The 18,613-nt window shown below is 32.1% G+C and overlaps 2 protein-coding genes across 2 annotated transcripts; both read left to right on the plus strand.

Moving 5' to 3' along the window:
- The first annotated feature begins 3,571 nt into the window (after window positions 1-3,571).
- LOC132717754 (L-proline trans-4-hydroxylase-like) lies at window positions 3,572-9,444 on the plus strand. Its single transcript, XM_060701318.1, has 9 exons — window positions 3,572-3,700; window positions 3,910-3,991; window positions 4,114-4,192; window positions 4,776-4,886; window positions 5,588-5,679; window positions 6,476-6,566; window positions 7,107-7,236; window positions 7,608-7,759; window positions 8,047-9,444. The coding sequence occupies exons 1-9, from the start codon at window positions 3,688-3,690 to the stop codon at window positions 8,164-8,166; spliced, it is 870 nt and encodes a 289-aa protein (XP_060557301.1). The 5' UTR covers window positions 3,572-3,687; the 3' UTR covers window positions 8,167-9,444.
- Window positions 9,445-9,644: 200 nt separating this feature from the next.
- LOC132717762 (L-proline trans-4-hydroxylase-like) lies at window positions 9,645-18,201 on the plus strand. The gene is made up of 9 exons (XM_060701326.1): window positions 9,645-9,808; window positions 11,152-11,233; window positions 11,721-11,799; window positions 12,320-12,430; window positions 12,824-12,915; window positions 13,251-13,341; window positions 13,666-13,795; window positions 15,006-15,157; window positions 16,515-18,201. Exons 1-9 carry the CDS (start codon window positions 9,796-9,798, stop codon window positions 16,629-16,631), a joined length of 867 nt encoding a protein of 288 aa, XP_060557309.1. The 5' UTR covers window positions 9,645-9,795; the 3' UTR covers window positions 16,632-18,201.
- Window positions 18,202-18,613: the final 412 nt, after the last annotated feature.

Genomic DNA, 18,613 nt, shown 5'->3' on the forward strand with positions numbered 1-18,613 from the left:
AAAATATGGAGGGATTTGCATTCCAGCTGCATTGGCCAGCCACTATTATAGTGACAGTTTTTACACGCTCAGACATGATAACTTGTGCCTTACAATCTTTTCCACTAACAACACTAGGGGGTTTATATTCAGTATTTATTCCCTTTCTATCAAATGTTATAGATAAGGTGCGGTTTGTCAAATAAATCGTATTTACGTAAATTCTTTCAAGTTCATTTTAAAGTATTTAGTGACAGATTCTTCACTGGCACATTTAGCACGTTGTTCAGACAGACTTGAAGGACGGACAACATTAAGTTCTGGCCACCTTTTTTATGAAGTTATAAAAACCAATTAAGAGTGAATGGCTGATCATCTTTCCTCTTGCCTAAAGAAACAGCATAATAAGAGGCTAAATTGACTACTTCAGCCTCGTGTAACCATATCCAAGAGAAGCAAGATTCTTTTAAGTGTTCACACAATTTAGGCTTCTTCATCTAAAGAAAGCACAGGGCAGGGTCCCGATTTGACACAATCAATTGATATTCTATTATCAACCCGGTCTCTCAAAGTAGTAAGAGGAACTCCATTTAGCTTTGCAGCTCTATATACTGGGATTCCTTCATCTTTCACCATTTTATAAGCTGATGTCATAGCAGTTGGTGACCATAGCCGTAGTCTTGACCTATCTGCAGGTTGAGTAAGCTGAAATGAACCAGAATAAATAATCTTTTAATGCATATTTTGGCTTATTTTGAATACCACATATATTAAACATGAAAAGATAACAAAATTTATATCGAGAACTGAAAATCTGAGGATATATGACTAACTGCATAAGATATGTTTGTAACCTTTATCCAGATATCCAAAACAGTTTTATTTAATGCAGAAAACTCTAGACGAAACGGGTAAAAAATGTTGGGTTACTAAAGTAAAACATGTATTGCTAAGTCATGGTTTGGTTTGTCTTAATATCTCAGGAAATTGCTATCATCAACATGTTTCTAAAAATGTTCACTCACAGACATATTGATTGTTGCACTGAACAATGGCATGAGCATATTGCGAATTCTAGTCGGTGTTTTCACTGTAATAAACTTAAATCAGTTTAAATTTTGTTTAATATATAGAAATACCATTTAAACATAAAAGGCTTCTTTGTAATTTCCGGTACTTTAAATATAAACAAGAGCCATGTTAACATGGCCATCTATCGCCGAATGTGCTTGCTCATTGGAAGAATGTATATGTAGAAGAGCAGAATATTTCAATTTTAAGAGGTCTTTTGGTAATGAAAACTGATGGCTGAAGTGATTGCAGATTGAAACCTATGGAAATACTGATGGCTGAAAATAACAAAAGGGCAATAACTGAAAAATAATGCAGGGTAGGTTATAATTCTTGTGTGCTGCACTCTTTAATGAGATCTATCCACCTGTGACGTTTCAAGTTGATACCTCTAACACTTTTTGAGATAAGCTCAGGACAAAAAGTATGAAAAGGCAAAAACTCAAAACTTATGAAGGATAGAGTTATCACTCTTGTGCACTGCACACTACCTAAGTGAGATTTATCCACCTATGAAGTTTCATGTTAATATCTCAAAGGCTTTTTGAGTTATGCTCTGGACAAAAATTAAGTGTGAAAAGAAACAAAGGGCAATAACTGAAAAGTATACAGGGTAAAGTGATCATTTATGTGCAGTGCACACCTCCTCAATATGATCTATCCACCTTTGAAGTTTCAAGTTGATACCTCAAAAGTTTTTTTGGGTTCTCGGACACAAATTGGGGAAGGAGGACGGGGGGATGGGAAAGGGAAAACGATTAACGGCCGACAGACGGGGGACGAAGACTCAGTAATATTTGAAATTTTAAGTGATTTCTTTATATGTTAAAAATTTAGAGTTTTACTTTTGGACAAAGTAAAAATCAAAATAAAAATTGGGAATAACTGAAAAATTATCAGGGGGGTTATCATTTCTTGTTGCGCACTCCTTTTTTAAATGAGATCTTCCCCTATGAAAATTCAAGTTTATTTTAAATCTTTTTTAAATAAGTCGAAAAAAATATGAAAAAAAAAGAAAGGACAAAAAATCAAAATGTAAGGGGCTTTTTTTTTATTACAGCAATGCTCCTCAGTAAGATATACCCACCTATGAAGCTTCATGTTGACATCTCATAGATTTTTTGAGCTACGCTCCACTCAGGAAAAAACATAAGTATGAAAAATAACAAATGGCAATTACTCAAAAATTATAAAGGGTACAGTTATCATTCTTGTGCACTGCACATCCATCCACCTTTAAAGTTTCATGTTAATATCTCAAAGGATTTTTGAGTTATGCTCTGGAAAAAAATTAAGTATGAAAATAACAAAGGGCAATAACTGAAAAATAATGCAAGGCAGGTTATCATTCTTGTGTGCTGCACTCCTCTTCCATGAGATCTATCCACCAATGAAGTTTCAAGTTGATACTTAAACACTTTTTTATATAAAGTCCAGACAAAAAGTATGAAAAAAACAAAAAAAACAAAACAAAGGGCAATAACTCAAAAATTATAAAGGGTAGAGTTATCATTCTTGTGCACTGCATACCTATCTACATATGAAGTGTCATGTTAATATCTCAAAGGATTTTTGAGTTATGCTCTGCACAAAAGTTAAGTATGAAAATAACAATGGGCAATAACTCAAAAATTATATAGGGGAGAGTTACCATTCTTGTGCACTGCACACCCATCCACCTATAAAGTTTCATGTTAATAACTCAAAGGATTTTTGAGTTATGCTCTGGAAAAAAATTAAGTATGAACAAACAAAGGGCAATAACTCAAAAAATTTATAAAGGGTAGAGTTATCATTCTTACGTTATGCACAGCATTCTACCTCAATAAGATCTATTCATCTATGAAGTTTCATGTTGACATCTCAAAGACTTTTTGAGTTATGCTCCACTCAGGTGAAACATTAAGTATGAAAAATAACAAAGGTCAATAACTCAAAAATTATGAAGGGTAGAGTTATCATTCTTGTTCACTGCACTCCTCCTCAATATTATCTATCCACCTATGAAGTTCGAGTTGATCCACAAATACTTTTTGAGAAATGCTGCTGACAAAAATGTCGGAAGGACGGACGGATGGACGGACGACTCACAGGACGGACGGAAGGACGGAAGAACGGAAACTATTACTATATCCCCAGCCCCCTTTTTGGCGGGGGATAATTTGGGAACAGCAATAGACAGACACAATAATATCCCAAGGGAATACAACTTGTTACCGCGTCTACAAAGCGTGATATCTCTTCAATATTGGGCAGTATTTATTATGTTATTCAAAAATTCAAACGGAAACGGCCTTTTATTTTAAAATTTTAATTTGATTTAAAAACTGGTGACGCATTTATACACTTTTTCATTTCTTTCCTTAAATAATCTTATTTAGAATGCTATGCAAGTAATTTGTCAGGCACGAGCTTTCTTTATGATAATGATAATGATAATAATAATTATGAGCACTTCAGTTGTTCAATGCCAAGATATATCTGACGCTTCATGTTAGGGAACAGTAGCTATAAAAATTGCAGTTACATATAAACTACCAAATTAAGGGTGAAGTTGATAAACTTCATGTAAACCTGATCAGTATTAACTGATAAAAAGATACTGATATCCTAGTTTAGTGAGTATGAACGAAAACAATGCCGCTTAAAAGTGAGTAAAATCATTTCTTTAAATATCTAAATTCGGACGGATTTCACTTTTTATATTTGTTATTTTTTTATTTTCAAAAATCTGACAACATATACTCATTACCAGAAATGATGAAACGGTAAAAACCTCGGTGTAATTATAAAAATCAAGAAACATTCGGAGCAAAAATTATTCTCAACAAATAAATGTTGTAACATCTTTTGTTACAGAGTATGAATGTATCGACGGTGAATTCTGTGTTACTGATGAAATAAAGGCGGCGTTTGAGAAGGATGGTTTTATCATAGCCAAGTGAGACTTCTTTATCATACCTAAAACCGTTCTATTTATGTAATTTGTAATAGCATGCACCTTGTAATACTTACTGACTTTAGGCTAATGTCATAGGTTAAAATTGTCAACATATTTTCTAGGGGCTTACTGTCACAGGAAGAGATTGCACATGTTGAAAAAGCGCTCAAGACTGGACCTTTTGAAGATCATACTTATGGGGTATGTTTATGTATACTTAACATTTAAGGTATTGAAAAGGAAATTATATGTATAGGACTATTTGATATATGTATTTTATCTCAACAAGTCTTTAATCTATGAAAATAACAACATTTGTTCAAATTTGTTTTGATCTATTTAACAAATGAAACCGATTTGATTAAAAGAAAATGCTTCTATATATATCTGTTTTAAAAGTAATTTCATTTTTCCCATGCACGGTTATTTAAGCTTGTGACAGGCCTTAACATCACCACATCTGTTTACAGTTATACAATATGCATCGAAATAAAAGTTCGCATTTAAATGAGATAACCTTGACCTAACAGTTTGTTTAACTTACTTGACAGATGTAGATACCGCTGCTTACATACATGTACTGTTCCAATTTTAGATCAATCTTTACAAAGTAAACCATTTAACAATCTAAAATCAGACCAGTATAAAACACTGAGATTTCTGGAAACAAACCAAACATATCTTATTCCACGAAAATGTATGGGCATGTGTTGAAATTTATCTTTTGAATAGCCGAAATCCGCCGTATGTTAAACAAACCATTTCAACGGATATTTACATTTAGGTTGGAGACGGGGCCGGTAAAGAAGCACATTTAATTATGTGGAACCATCCTGGTGTTGACGTTACAGGTATGGTTGGTAGATGTGAAAAAGTCGCTGGTACATGTGAGAAGGTAAGAGATATCACCTAAATCTTAGTCTTATCAACGAAATCCCAGGGTTATTTCAGTTCAATGTACCTTGAACTGCTATGAATCAATCGAATTTTGTTTGTATCTACTTATTGTGATAACAAAGCGTGTGTATAAATCAAGCCGTCTCAACGAAGACGAAGTCACGGCTGGTAATTTCATAAAGCGTGATATATATGTACGTAAAAAACAACACATATGTAAAGTAAGATATGATTCTGCTCATTCATTTACCGACAAATCTCGTTTGTAAGCCCTTGGTAGAGTAGACGTGTTATGCAAGTATCATACCAGGATTGTAAGAGAGTTGTCAACAATGATATGAAGATCCCATCCAAAATTGAAACTTGTGTAGAAATAGTATATTTATCATTACGAATTTTCAATTTCAAATGAGGAGACTTTCAAAACAAATGGCGAAAAGTTTGGACACCATTTTTTTACGCTTTTTAATATTAACCATCGTAAAGCATAATATTTTGAAATCTCAACGAGCTGCCATTTTTAGAAGTGGTTTAATGCTTTCAAAAAAACAAGAAGTATAATTATCACGATTGGAAATAAAAAGAAAAGGGGAATACACATCCTTAAAAAATACTTCTGTAAACAAACTCAATGTAAAATTCATATGTGTAATTTATTTATCACAAAAAATATATTGCGTATTTTAATTGTATTGCTAGCTTCTCGGTGGAGAGGTTTACCATTACCATACAAAGTTAATGAAGAAACCGGCAAAGATTGGCGGAAGACATGTTTGGCACCAAGACTATGGGTAAACATCCACAAATAAACATCATTTTATAAAGAACCATGCAAGAACATCGACTCCTATTTAAGCTTTATAGTGACCTACACAACTTGTTTTTCTTCGTGTAATATATTTAGGAATATTCATGCAACAAGTAATTGTTATTTTTATCATTTTTTGGTTGAATATTCACATTTGTTTAATTGATTTTAAATTTGCTGGATGAATGTGAATATTTGCTCACTCAAATGTAAGATATATAGGATATTCTCGAAAATCAAACAAATTTCTTCTTATTTTATGCAGAGAGTACTTTTTAACTATTTTCTGTAACGACGCACATAAAATGTGACGTCAGACGCATGTGCCCTTTTACGGCTGCAAACAAGTTTCAAGAATAATGGGAGTTCTAGTTTTAAGCGATCTTTGAGCCGAGATTTTAAGATACGTCCAGTTTTAATGATGTTAAGAAATTGTTTTTAAAGGCCAACTTTTGGAATCATAAAGAGTGAAAATCTACACCAAAAAGGTTCGTCTAAGCGGTATCATATGCATTAGACGTAATATTGATTTTAATTATGAATAAAATCCGGTTGTTCTCTGAAATAAATAAAATCATTCCAGTTATAACCGTAACAAGTGTTTATGAATACTGTACCAGCACTTTGTGTTTTCTTGCGCCAGTGATTACATCTTTACTCAGCATAAAATATGTTAAATAGCAAGAAAGTTTTAAGTCTATAAAATAACGCTTTGGTAAATTTAGTCAAAGAGAACGGTTAATGTTCTGCTTCGAAATATAATTTTCTTTATATTTCAGATACTGGTATAGATATGGCAATTTATTTCCAAACATGATGACAGTGTTCATTGCTGTTGACAAGGCCACCAAAGAAAATGGTTGTCTCCAGGTATCATTAAAACTCAACTATAGGCTAAGATGTTTTATTTCGTACATTCGTTCATCCGTCTCTATTTTTTGTCCGGTGCATTACTTAAATAGTATTTGAAAAACCAACATGAAACTTTATAGCTAGATAGATATTATCTCATTAACAAGGATGCACTGCAGAAAAAATTATAACTCTACCTTTCATAATTTTTGAGTTATTTTTCTTTGTTATTTTCCTTTATTTTTTTTGTCTAGTGCATATATCAAAATTATTTGAGGTATCAATTTGAAACTTCATTGGTTGATAGATCTCCAACAATCAGACTAACATGTGCAAGCATGATAACTACCTTTTATAATTTTTTAGTTATTGTACATTGTAATTTTTCATGCTAAACTATTTTATTATTTTTTTTATGCTTAATTTTTATCCGGAACATACTTGAAAAATCTTTTCATATATGCCTCCGTCACAGATGTAATAGTTTGTTATACTTTTATCAGTTGCAGCCTATATCTCTATTGACTTTATTTAAATTAAATTCCCATTTTCAACTAGGTATTAAAAGGCTCTCACAAGTGTGGACGCATTGATCATATCACTGTAGATGGTCAACAAGGTGCCGATATGGAAAGAGTTGAAGAGATAGCAAAACAATTACCACTTGAATATGTTGAACTTGAACGAGGTAATGGTAGTATATGAAAGGTTTCAACATAAAAATTTATTTCTTTATGACTTACCTGTAGATGTTGGTACTGGCAAAAATGCCATTGCACGTATTATCTTTGACCAAATAAACACATCACACCAGTTAAAAGAAATCAAGGTCCATATTTCAAGAAATTCTGAATGAAAAGCACGTAAATTGTTCCCATTTTCATACAATGTAACATTAATTTGGTGTAAAGGTATCGTTTATAATATGAAAGTCTAATAACATATAATGATAAATAAATTTTGGACCAACAAGATATTGTACATTTCACTTCTACTTAAGATACACAACCTAAGGTTAAAAATATTTCAATTCAAATACTATTATACAATTTCTTGCAGGAGATGCATTATTTTTCCATTGTAATTTATTGCACTGTAGTAGCGCCAACACTAGCCCCTCAAGGCGATGGGCATTTCTTTGTGCATACAACAGGGCTGATAATAATCCAGTGAAAGTTCATTTTCATCCGTTTTATACACCTTTAGAAAAGGTAAACTGAATCAAGATATTTTACAAATACTGTTTTATGTATTGGATTAGATTCAGACAGGAATGCCTGTATCGTGCATTGTGTATTTTCTACCGGACTATTTTAAATGTTTTATAACACAGACCTGTGTTTTTTTCAATAATGTACACTGAAAAGACTATCTTTGTAATTTTTAGATATTTTTTGTCAGTAATACAATGAAAATAGCTTTGAAAGTTTAATGGTTAACAAAAATAACAATTAATTAATTAATTAATTATTTATTTTTTTCCCTAAATTACTTTCAGGTTCCAAATTCTGCAATTCTCGAGTGCCAGGATTTTACAACTTTGGATGGCAAATGGTTTAATGACCCCATTACTGATAACATTCCAACTGGAAGACGAATTTCACAAAATGGACAATAAATTATACATCTGACCTGATCATGTATTTCTCTTTCCATTCACGTTACCAGATACGTTAAACAGTTTCTGTAGCGGCAAATATTTGTTTCCGTCACATTGCCTGCTTTTCTTTTCTTCATGTCACAAGTTTTCACTCGACAAATATGTATACGTTAATTATTGTACAGTGCATTTCTTTAATCAAATCGGATATATACAGTATATTATACTGATATACCATACATTGTTTTATTTATGTTTATCCCAAGACAGATCGGCTGTATGTTGATAAAACCTTAGTACCATTCATGTTTTTAAAGATGAAATCAAATTATTATGGTACAATAATGTAATTTAAACATCTTTTTAAATGTCCAGATACATGTATATTATCTTACATATTTGTATATTAAATAAAAATTAAAAACTCCGAAACATCTTTTAGCATATGTAAATAACAAAATTCCAAACCAGTAATAGACTGAATCTATGTCAAAACTCGTACGTTGAATTATAGATACTAAAGACTAGACGGGAAAATCTTGTAATTAACATGTTCAAAACTTTTCTTCTTTTGATTCAACTATGTTTTGTAACAGTTCCTACTGGATGAGAAGACTATAGAAGCTAGATTACATTGTTTAACTGGATTATAGATTGGTAAAAAAGTGCAGTTCGACAAGATCTGCAGTCAAATTGATATAATACCATAGGATGCATAAAAGTAAATTTTGAAATATTAAAATGACACTGTCAAAATAAAAATGTCGCAGACTTAATTTTGTTTAGGTTTTTCATTGGCGTTATCAGCACTAAAGTATTACTCGATATTTACATGAAAAACTACTGTTTTTTTATTTTTGAAACGTATGCAGATTTATTATATACATGTACTTACAAAAAAAATATTAAGAAAAAAAATTGATGGAATAAAATGCGTATTTCAATTTTCCGTAATTTCAATGTAAAAAGATATTTTTCACTGAATTGAAACATATTTTTCGTATGTTCACTGATATCTTGTCGGACAACTTTCTTCTAAACTCAGCCAATATACAAAATTAAAGTGTAAATCTTTCTCATTATAATGTCAAAAAATGTATATACGATAATATACAGAAAATTCAAGTTTTTCCGTAAATACAGGATTTATTTTCCTCTTGTGGTATGAAAATTATCATGTGTTCATATGGCGGTTACAATGTTATCTTTATTTATTATTAAGACACTTCCATGTTTTCATATTGGCCGTATTCCATAAATTGAACTTGTATTACAAGAATAAATGACAATAAATGATTTATAATGTTTTCAGTTTCCTACGCGGCCCACAATTTGATAATACATCTGTGTCAGTGTAGTTGCATGATTTCCCTTCACATTGATATACAGTTGTATTTTAATTACCAGTCAGCGCAGAAATAAAGTTTTGAATTAAAATATCTTAAAATTATATGTTTAAGAAAAACAAAGGAGATCGTGAATGTATTTATATCTGCTTTTACGATAAAAGGTACTTAAACAATGTATATATGTGATATGTGTTATCAAACACTGATAACTATATGAATACAATTGCCTTGACATCCATCTGTTAAGCAGGTTAAAATGTACATGGATTTTAGTAGTAATAAATAGAAAACGTATAAAATGTCACTTAAAGGTAAGTATCATTATGACAAATATTTTGAATAATCACAAATTCATTAATTACATTATTTGCTTTCTTATCTGAAAGTCAAGCGTCGAATACACATGTTTATGTTTTGTATATGTGTTTTCAAGGGACTCCACTAAGGCTCCTTTACATAGCAGACAAATAGAAATATCTCTTTAGAGATTTTTTTATACGTTTTATGTATGTAACAAATAATTTGTGTGCAATATTTCAAATAAATTCGTTTAATACATTTTTTTTTTTCAGAAAAGTAAATTTTATTTTGCAAAATGACCCAAAAATGAAAACAGTTTTTAAAGCGCCTTAACACGAAATAAGACTTAAATCACACTAAATGTCAGAGTATATATCTTTATCATCTTTTTTTTTATTTTTTAGTTTTAAGTGTTCAAGTTGATCTATGTTTACTAGATTTTATAATTTTGCTTCTTTAATATGTACTGGACACGTTTTGGGTGAATGTGCTTAATTTCGAAAGTTAAATCTCGTCGTCAGAGGTGCAATATTATTAGCACTTGACTAGTAAAGCTGACCAATATGTTTTACTGACGTTAGGTTCAATCGCCTAAATTTTTCAAGTTTTTTTTTTTTTAAATAAGATAGTATCAAGCAATGACAAGAATGTATCAACAAGCGCATGCATCTTAGCAAATATGTTTAAGGTAATGGTCGTTTATTATATTAGTTCATTAATTGTTGACCCTCCTTAAAAATGAATCTAAAATGAGAACAAATCATAACTAGAACACAGATATGCAATAAGTCTATTGCAGTAGTGCTGGCTACTTGGTGCCAATGCCACGCCGACGAATGTTATGATACACATGGGCAGAAACTAATACTATAGACGGTCAAGATTTTATTTTCTTCCATAACTTTCTAAAAAAATTATTATTTTTTTATCGTAAAAAGTGTAGAACCCTCTCATATTAGTGAGTTGCACATACAGTATGTAGAATATTTAAAGGGGATAATCAGTATCTTTTATGAAATGTGAAACGCGTGTTCAGACACTCGGTTTCTCTATATAAAAAATGATTTTTTCCACGAAACATTCTATGTATGGCTTCCTCACTAGAATGAGCGGACTGTCAAATGCTATGGTAAAATATGAAACCTTGATCATTTTGTATTATTTTTTGCTCTACACACATCGCAAACAGTAAGGTGGTAAAGGTATCATGGGAAAATATTTCGCATTATTCTCTTCCACTTTATTTTGATTGATATGTAGGCAGGTTAAAATATGGAACATAAATGAAAGTGATACATAATTATATATTTTATTTGTCTCAATGTCTGACATGGTCGATATTTAAATTTTTTAGGTTACAGATATATGGAGAATGATTTTCAGGTGACAAGTGATATGAAAAAAGATTTTGAAGACAACGGGTACATTATTATCAGGTAATGAATTCATAAAGCACAACCCCTATATCATTTATATCCTCTGCCATTTTATTTGAACTTATTTGGCGATTTACACAGTTTCCTTGCTCTAAAATTTGTTCCAAGTTTTCAAAATTTTGACACAAGACACCGTAATATATAGGCAATAATCGTATATACGGAGCGCAGGTACAAGTATCTCAATACTGATCCAACATGTTTTAGAGATCGTTTAAGTTAATGTACTTCCCTACTTGGAGCAGATTCTCAGTATAATGAAATTCAGTGACATAGTTATGATCTCAAATAATTATCACTTTAATAGATGGAATTTTAATTAGCATGAAAATAATAAAGCTTACTTTATAATACCGGGTTATATACAACATAAGTTAATTCCTGTTTTTCCTGAAACTATACAGTACATTATTGTCTCAATAGCATTCACAATAGCGTGAATTTGTCGTTCCTATGAATTACTATAATTATGTTTTTTATAATTTAGAGACCTTCTATCTAATGACGAGGTGAAACATGTCGAGCATGCGTTGACTGTAGGAAAATTCCAAGAGCATACATATGCTGTAAGTCATTGATCCGGTAAATCTTATTTTAAATGACAAGGTTAGCGTCAATAGAAGGACACGTACCTGACCATCTGAAATTACATGTGTACCCCTGGAATTCAATCCTTAAAATAATCTCCCAAGGTTTTGATGATTAATAATTTAAGACAAAGATAACGATAAACCGTACAAGCTTAGGTTCTGTGTATTTTTTGGTTTGGTTGTACATTGTACGAACACTACGCACAAACACAGTAAAGATAATATGGCGACTGTGCAAAATAATTTCCTTACATGAAATAATCCAAAGTCTCTTGCCGGATTTGAACCCACTGAGGTGAGGTCCAAGAGGTTTGACGACAACGACATCAACCACACGGCCATGGACACCCATTTTCTGTGTATCAAAAAAGTGAACAAAGGGACATAATTGTCAAACATTTGTTGTATATTTTCTTTTGTGATTATTCAAATCACATAAGATTCACATGTGACATCATCATTTAATTTTGCTCTTTTATCAAAATTATGCGCAAAGGTACCTGATGGAGCCGGTCAGGAAACGCATATGATTATGTGGAACCATCCTGGTGAAGATGTTACAGGTATGGTCGCAAGAAGTGAAAAAGTTGCCGGAACCTGTGAACAGGTATGTGAAACAGAAAAAATGTTAAATGGATAAAATATAACATTTCCGTTGATATGTATCATACAATGTCGGCCGATGGAATTTACCTTTGCATCATGTTTGTGTTTGTTGTTTTGTGTTTGAACTTATGCTCAGTGGTGTCTGTTTAGTTGGACGGTATTAGGGACTGCGTTCCATGGACAGTCTGCTTCCATGTTGATCTTTGTATGCATATCTTTACATAATAACTTTTACTACAACCCTTATCTTCGAAAAAGTACATTCATGTATAAATTAGTTTTAAAACTCCATTTCAAAACAATAAGCTGATGACCTTCACGCTTTTGTATAGTTTGTATTCTTTAATGATGTTTGTTCATACGATCTTTATATATACCTTATATAATACCGTAGTTACTTGGAGGAGAAGTCTATCACTACCATACCAAGCTGATGAAGAAACCTCCAAAGATTGGCGGACGACACATTTGGCATCAAGACTATGGGTATATCTTATATAATATTCCAACTGGTGTCTTTGTGGAGATTTTCTTTTTTAATTTGTGTCAATCACAACATCCCCATCATATATTCGTCCATTATTAACTTTAGTTGTAATTTTGGTATTTACTTATAAGAAATGAACCAGAATGTTTTTATTACATGTTTAACTGGTTTAACTTGTGAATTGTAAGTGGAAAGTGTTGTAATACATAGGATGAATTTTAAATATTTTCAATTTTATCGGCAAATTTTTTAGTTCAAGCTAAGGACACGGCGATAATGATAATATGCAAGTATATTATGAAATCAGGTTCGTCTTTAAATTTCAAATTTGTAGGTATTGGTACAATTATGGGTGTTTGTTCCCAAACATGATGACTGTTTTTATTGCGGTAGATAAATGTACTCGGAGCAACAGCTGTCTTCAGGTAATTTCGTTTTCTTTTGGGTTTGAAACTGATCAGTGTATGAAAGGGTGTGTAACATTGGTGGCATCCTATTATTTATGTTGATTCCTTGTCAATATCCAATAAGGATGAAAGTATTTTACATTAAATGGTCGACATACGGTCTAAAAAAGAATAATAAAGTCATACAATTTCTCTTATCTCAATGAAACATCGGGATGATTTTATGACTACTAAATCTTGTGTTCACTAATTTGTAAAGAAAATTAGCAGGCATTTAATGTATCGCAACGTTACAAATTGTATTTATTTATTTTTAAAATGATTTATATTTATTCGTTGAAGATTCTTAAAGGATCGCACAAATGTGGCCGGATTGAACATGTCAAGGTAGCTGGGCAGGTCGGTGCTGATATGGAGAGAGTGAATGAGCTTGCAAAGTCTCTCCCTCTAGAATATGTAGAGCTTGAAAAAGGTAGGACATAAATAATGTAACGATATCTAATTAGTTTCATAAGGTATTATCCTCTTTTCATTTATTTCCACCAATTGTTTTCTGTAATGTCGTAACATGCACTTACCACGACCATCCATGAATAAACTCAAAGACTCATTTACAAACATCCATACACGTATTCATACGGCGGTTATTTCGGAGCTTTTAATGTGACAATTCATTCCAATCCATGAAAAGCGGCAATTTCGAATTTTGAAAGGGGTAACGAGGTTATGAAGTATACATATCACGCAAGTAGTGAAAAATAGGATATTGCAAAGAGCATTTTCAAGTAAGGAATGTTTAAACGGCTCAGTTAGAAAAAAAAGTCAAAAAGTAAGAACTTAAAGAACCTTTTACACAAAACAATGTCGAGTCGAACGACTCCAAGTATCGAAATAATAACAGATCAGATTGTATGTACGGGCCAATTTCAAAGGACCCTTTTAAATTTGTCCTTTGACATTTTATCTGTAATATACAGGCTTCATAACCTCTGATCCACTTTCAAAATTCCATTTTGTTTAGCTCCGCCCATTAGGCACACGCTTTCTTTGAATTTTCTTTTACAAACGCCGTTTTTCATGGAACGACACAATTGTGTCACATTGAAAATTTTATGATAACCGCTGTATGAACACATCTACATGTTTCTAAATTCAAAGTTTCACCGATTTTATGTGTTGATTTCTGCTTAAGTCAGTGCAAGAGAACAAATACCTGCTAGAAGGTAATTCCATTTCCATCCATGAACAGGTTCAATCAAACCAAAACTGTAACATTTTTAATTTTGCCGTTTTGGACTTTCTTTAGGGATTCCTATTTTCTTTATTTATTCACACGGGACAAAGAATTCTTATGTGACCATACAAAAATAAAATCAATTAAAAACGTTCAACACTTAAAAATAAAATTATGGCAGACTCAGTTTGCTTGAGCGTGTTTATGAACGATACTGAAATGAAATTGCAAGTTACCTCCTAGCAACGGCATATACAGAAATCACCATTTACGATTTCATGGAATTTTGAATTTTAAAACATCATCTGCTGTGTCAGTCTTCAGTTGTATGCCATTTAGTTTTCTTTTCTGTCATCCCGTTTCTGCTATTTTATTTTACTTTTTCTTTTTTTTAAGCAAATTATTTGAAGTTTAGAACAGAGTGTAATTATATATATTTTTTTTTTAGGTGATGCATTGTTTTTCCACAGCAACTTATTGCACTGTAGTAGTGCCAACACAGGTACAGACAGGCGGTGGGCTCTTCTATGTGCATATAACAGAGCGGATAACAATCCCACGATACAACATCATCATCCTCAATATGTACCCTTGAAAAAGGTTATTTCATTCTTTAGCTCACCTGGGAACAAAATGCTCGGAGAGAAATTTTTGTGATAATAGTGTTTTTGGCGACCGTCGTTCGACGTTATCCACACTTTCTTTAACCATAGCTTTTTTAACTGTTTAATGGATTTTGACCAATCTTCACAGCAATTTTCATGGGATGGTCCTCTACAAAAGTTATATAAATGGTCACAGTTTTATGCATAGGAAGGTCACAGGAGCTAGCAATAGAATTCTGTTCAGCAGGAAATCCCTATCTAAGAAACTTCTATCCCAAGAGCTAGGATATTTTAGCAAGAAACTTCTATCCCAAGAGCTAGGATATTTTAGCATGCAACATGACCTTGAGGTCCTTTACAAAAGTTATATGAATCATACCCCTCCTATAAAAAACATGGTCACTTAGTTAACATAGTCTTGCATTGAAAATGCATTTAAGTCTTCTTTCACGAAACTGCAATGTTCAAAGCTTAGATATTTGGCATGTAGCATTTAACATCACAACAGCAGGTGTCAAGTGCCGTGTGGCAGCCGTAAAATGTTGCCCCTTATTTCACTTCTACTGGTCATACTTCAGTATTGTTATATTTTCTAGTCCTTCGGGATCATTGATTCCAGCACTTTTAATTTTTTGAAATTTGCGTACCGCTCAAGCCAGTGCTAGCGGACGTGAGGATGTTACACTTTTTAATTATCCCTCATGTACAGAAACAAACCGAGTTGGCTATTTCCATATAAGTTTGATGATTTTAATGCTTTGGAGGGATCACTTATAATCATTACCGCTCTATTTCCTGATTTGTTTACCACACCAAAATGAAAACAAAGGATAAAATGACAAAGCACACTGATAGCCTGCCCTGTGTAACAATATTTTTATTATATTAGAAATTGACCCCATAAGTCATTTACTGAACCTGAGTCTTTGTCAACGTTGATATTTGCCCCTGCTAACATTTCAACAAAAAAATGTCTTTTAAAATCGACAAATTATAAGCGTTAAAACTATGAAATACAGACATTTCATTTTTCATCTGTATGAGACAGGCTATATATTTGTGTCTAACGTTGAAATATAGTTTGCCTACAATTAATCATTTTACAAGTATCTGTTTTGTCATTAAATGACAGGAATGAGTTAAGTTGACACTTAATAATTAATCCGTCTGTATATTTAATGTTACAAGCTTATACCGGTAGGGACGAAGAATAACACGCAAGTTACTTTTCCGGCATTTACAAAACATGACAAATAGCTCATAAATGGACAAGAAAATGAGACGAAACAAACAGCCTTTGACCGATAAACAAATAAAATTCAGGTACTCTTCAAATATGCTGTACATTTCAGGTTGCCGATTCAGCGATTTTGGCCTGTCATAATTTTACAGCATTGGAAGGCAAACATTTTATAGATCCGATCAGTGATAAGCGTCCTGGCCGTGTTCTTCCTTTACACGAGCAGTAAGAAGCCACATACTTTATGTATAATAAAAACACTTTGTACAAGGCAATACATTATTAAAATATGAAGAAAAGTGTTATTTTTATACTTCTATTTAGAGTTCGCCTTACAGCACCAAACATGTATGAAAATGTGACAATTATGAACACTCAAAGTGTACGTAAATTTGTTAGCTATAGTATAATAAAGGATATTGGTAGTCTTAAAGACTCAGTTTATAATAAAAAAAGCAGCAACATCTTCTTCATCTTTTCTTTTCATTTTTTTTTAAATTCGTAATTCAAACAAAGAATTTTCATGTTAAGAAATAGTAGATGAATATGACACAATAATTTAAATGTAATTGAAGATGCTTTGTTTCCTGTTATATTGACGAGGTCACAAATGAGCCGTGTCACGACAAAACCAACATAATGGGTTTGCGACCAGCATGGATCCAGATCAGCCTGCGCATACGCGCAGTCTAATAAGGATCCATGCTGTTCGCTATCAGTTTCTCTACTTGTAATAGAGTTGGCAAGCGAACAGCATGGATCCTGATCAGACTGCGCGGATGCGCAGGCTTGTCTGGATCCATGCTGGTTGCTAACGCACTATGTTGGTTTTGTCGTGACACGGCTCAAATATGTTCAATCAGATTAAGTTTGAACTTTCAATAGAAGAGATGTTTTGTCGAGACCGAGAGGCATGTACATGGATCAACTTCTTACTTGAAAGTATTTCGCTGTCATTGACCTGAAAAATATCAACTGTTTCAGCACGTTTGCATCAATTAATAATTCAATTCAAAATGTCAGTTTGTGTATTAAAAGAATACTTTATTAGATTATTTTTCACTACTACTAGGTAAGTTCTTGATATGACTTAGGGATTATTCGATATTAAATTAAAGGACAAAGTCCAAGTAACATAACTCTAGCATGATTTTAACCTTTCTGAACTTTTTTAAGTTTTTGGAAGATTAATTGCTTTGATACCGTTATCTTATATTTAAAGTGTATAAAACTATATCTTTGGTGTTTTTGGATGTCAAGAATATTGTTTATATTATTATTAAAATAGCTACAAAAAACAAAACAAATATGTCCATATATTTTAATGAAAGCGAGTGGAACATATTTTATATAATCGCTAAACCGACTAAAATAGTAGGGGAACATTTTATTTTGATTTACGTGCAATGTTCATGTATGTTAAATAACAGAGGCAGTCTATGTAACAACTTTTTCGAGATACATGTATTACTGTTAGGATATGAAAACAATATGTATTTATCGCTTTTAAATCGTAACAATTTTTTTTCATCAGATATAGCTTTGTACCCTTTAATATTTTGTAAAAATTTTGTCAAATTAATCAATACGGGTAAAATGAAGAAGCTGGGCTGCAGAAAACAATACGCATCTGTATATTGAAAACATCATAAATAACAAATGAAAATAAGAAGCTCTAAAGTAACATTCCGTGTAACAGCTTTAACATGATTATTAATCCTCCGTATTTCAGACGTTTTGATAGCTCATAGAGAGTCTAACAAAAGATTTACTACTATCACTCTCATTCAGTACGATAATGTTAAAAAAAAAATCGGCATCATTGGATGATATGAAACTGTTTCACCAAAGGAAATAAAGGTAACATGACTTACGTTGAAACCTTTTGGTGGAGGTCAGACTATCGTATTAATTTTACCATGTAGAAATTGTCCTTTAACTTGCCTTAAAATTGAGTTTCCTTTCAATAGATGTATATTTTTCTAGCAGATTAAAATGTCTGACATATAAAAATGACCTTGTTATTTCGTGGTTGCTAACCAATTTTCTTTCAAAATGACTTCAAAGAGGATACTCCTCTACCACCCCATTGATTATTTCTGCTGATCATATGACTAACATGCAATTATCCAAGTGATAATTTAATCCAACAGAATAATGAAATATTTTCAAACATGTACTAGTTTCTTAACTGAAAACATCAATTTTTCA

The sequence above is a fragment of the Ruditapes philippinarum genome, unplaced genomic scaffold (genome assembly GCF_026571515.1).
Source record: "Ruditapes philippinarum isolate M1 unplaced genomic scaffold, ASM2657151v2 ctg3119_1_1_1_1, whole genome shotgun sequence".
Classification (NCBI taxonomy): domain Eukaryota; kingdom Metazoa; phylum Mollusca; class Bivalvia; order Venerida; family Veneridae; genus Ruditapes; species Ruditapes philippinarum.

Bases quoted from the DNA above. Each gene is read 5' to 3' on its own strand.
- LOC132717762 (XM_060701326.1), top strand. The intron at 11,800-12,319 runs GTAAGTCATTGA...TTATGCGCAAAG, and splicing joins TCCAAGAGCATACATATGCT to GTACCTGATGGAGCCGGTCA. The intron at 13,342-13,665 runs GTAATTTCGTTT...TATTCGTTGAAG, and splicing joins GGAGCAACAGCTGTCTTCAG to ATTCTTAAAGGATCGCACAA.
- LOC132717754 (XM_060701318.1), top strand. The intron at 3,992-4,113 runs GTGAGACTTCTT...CATATTTTCTAG, and splicing joins GATGGTTTTATCATAGCCAA to GGGCTTACTGTCACAGGAAG. The intron at 7,237-7,607 runs GTAATGGTAGTA...AATTTCTTGCAG, and splicing joins ATATGTTGAACTTGAACGAG to GAGATGCATTATTTTTCCAT.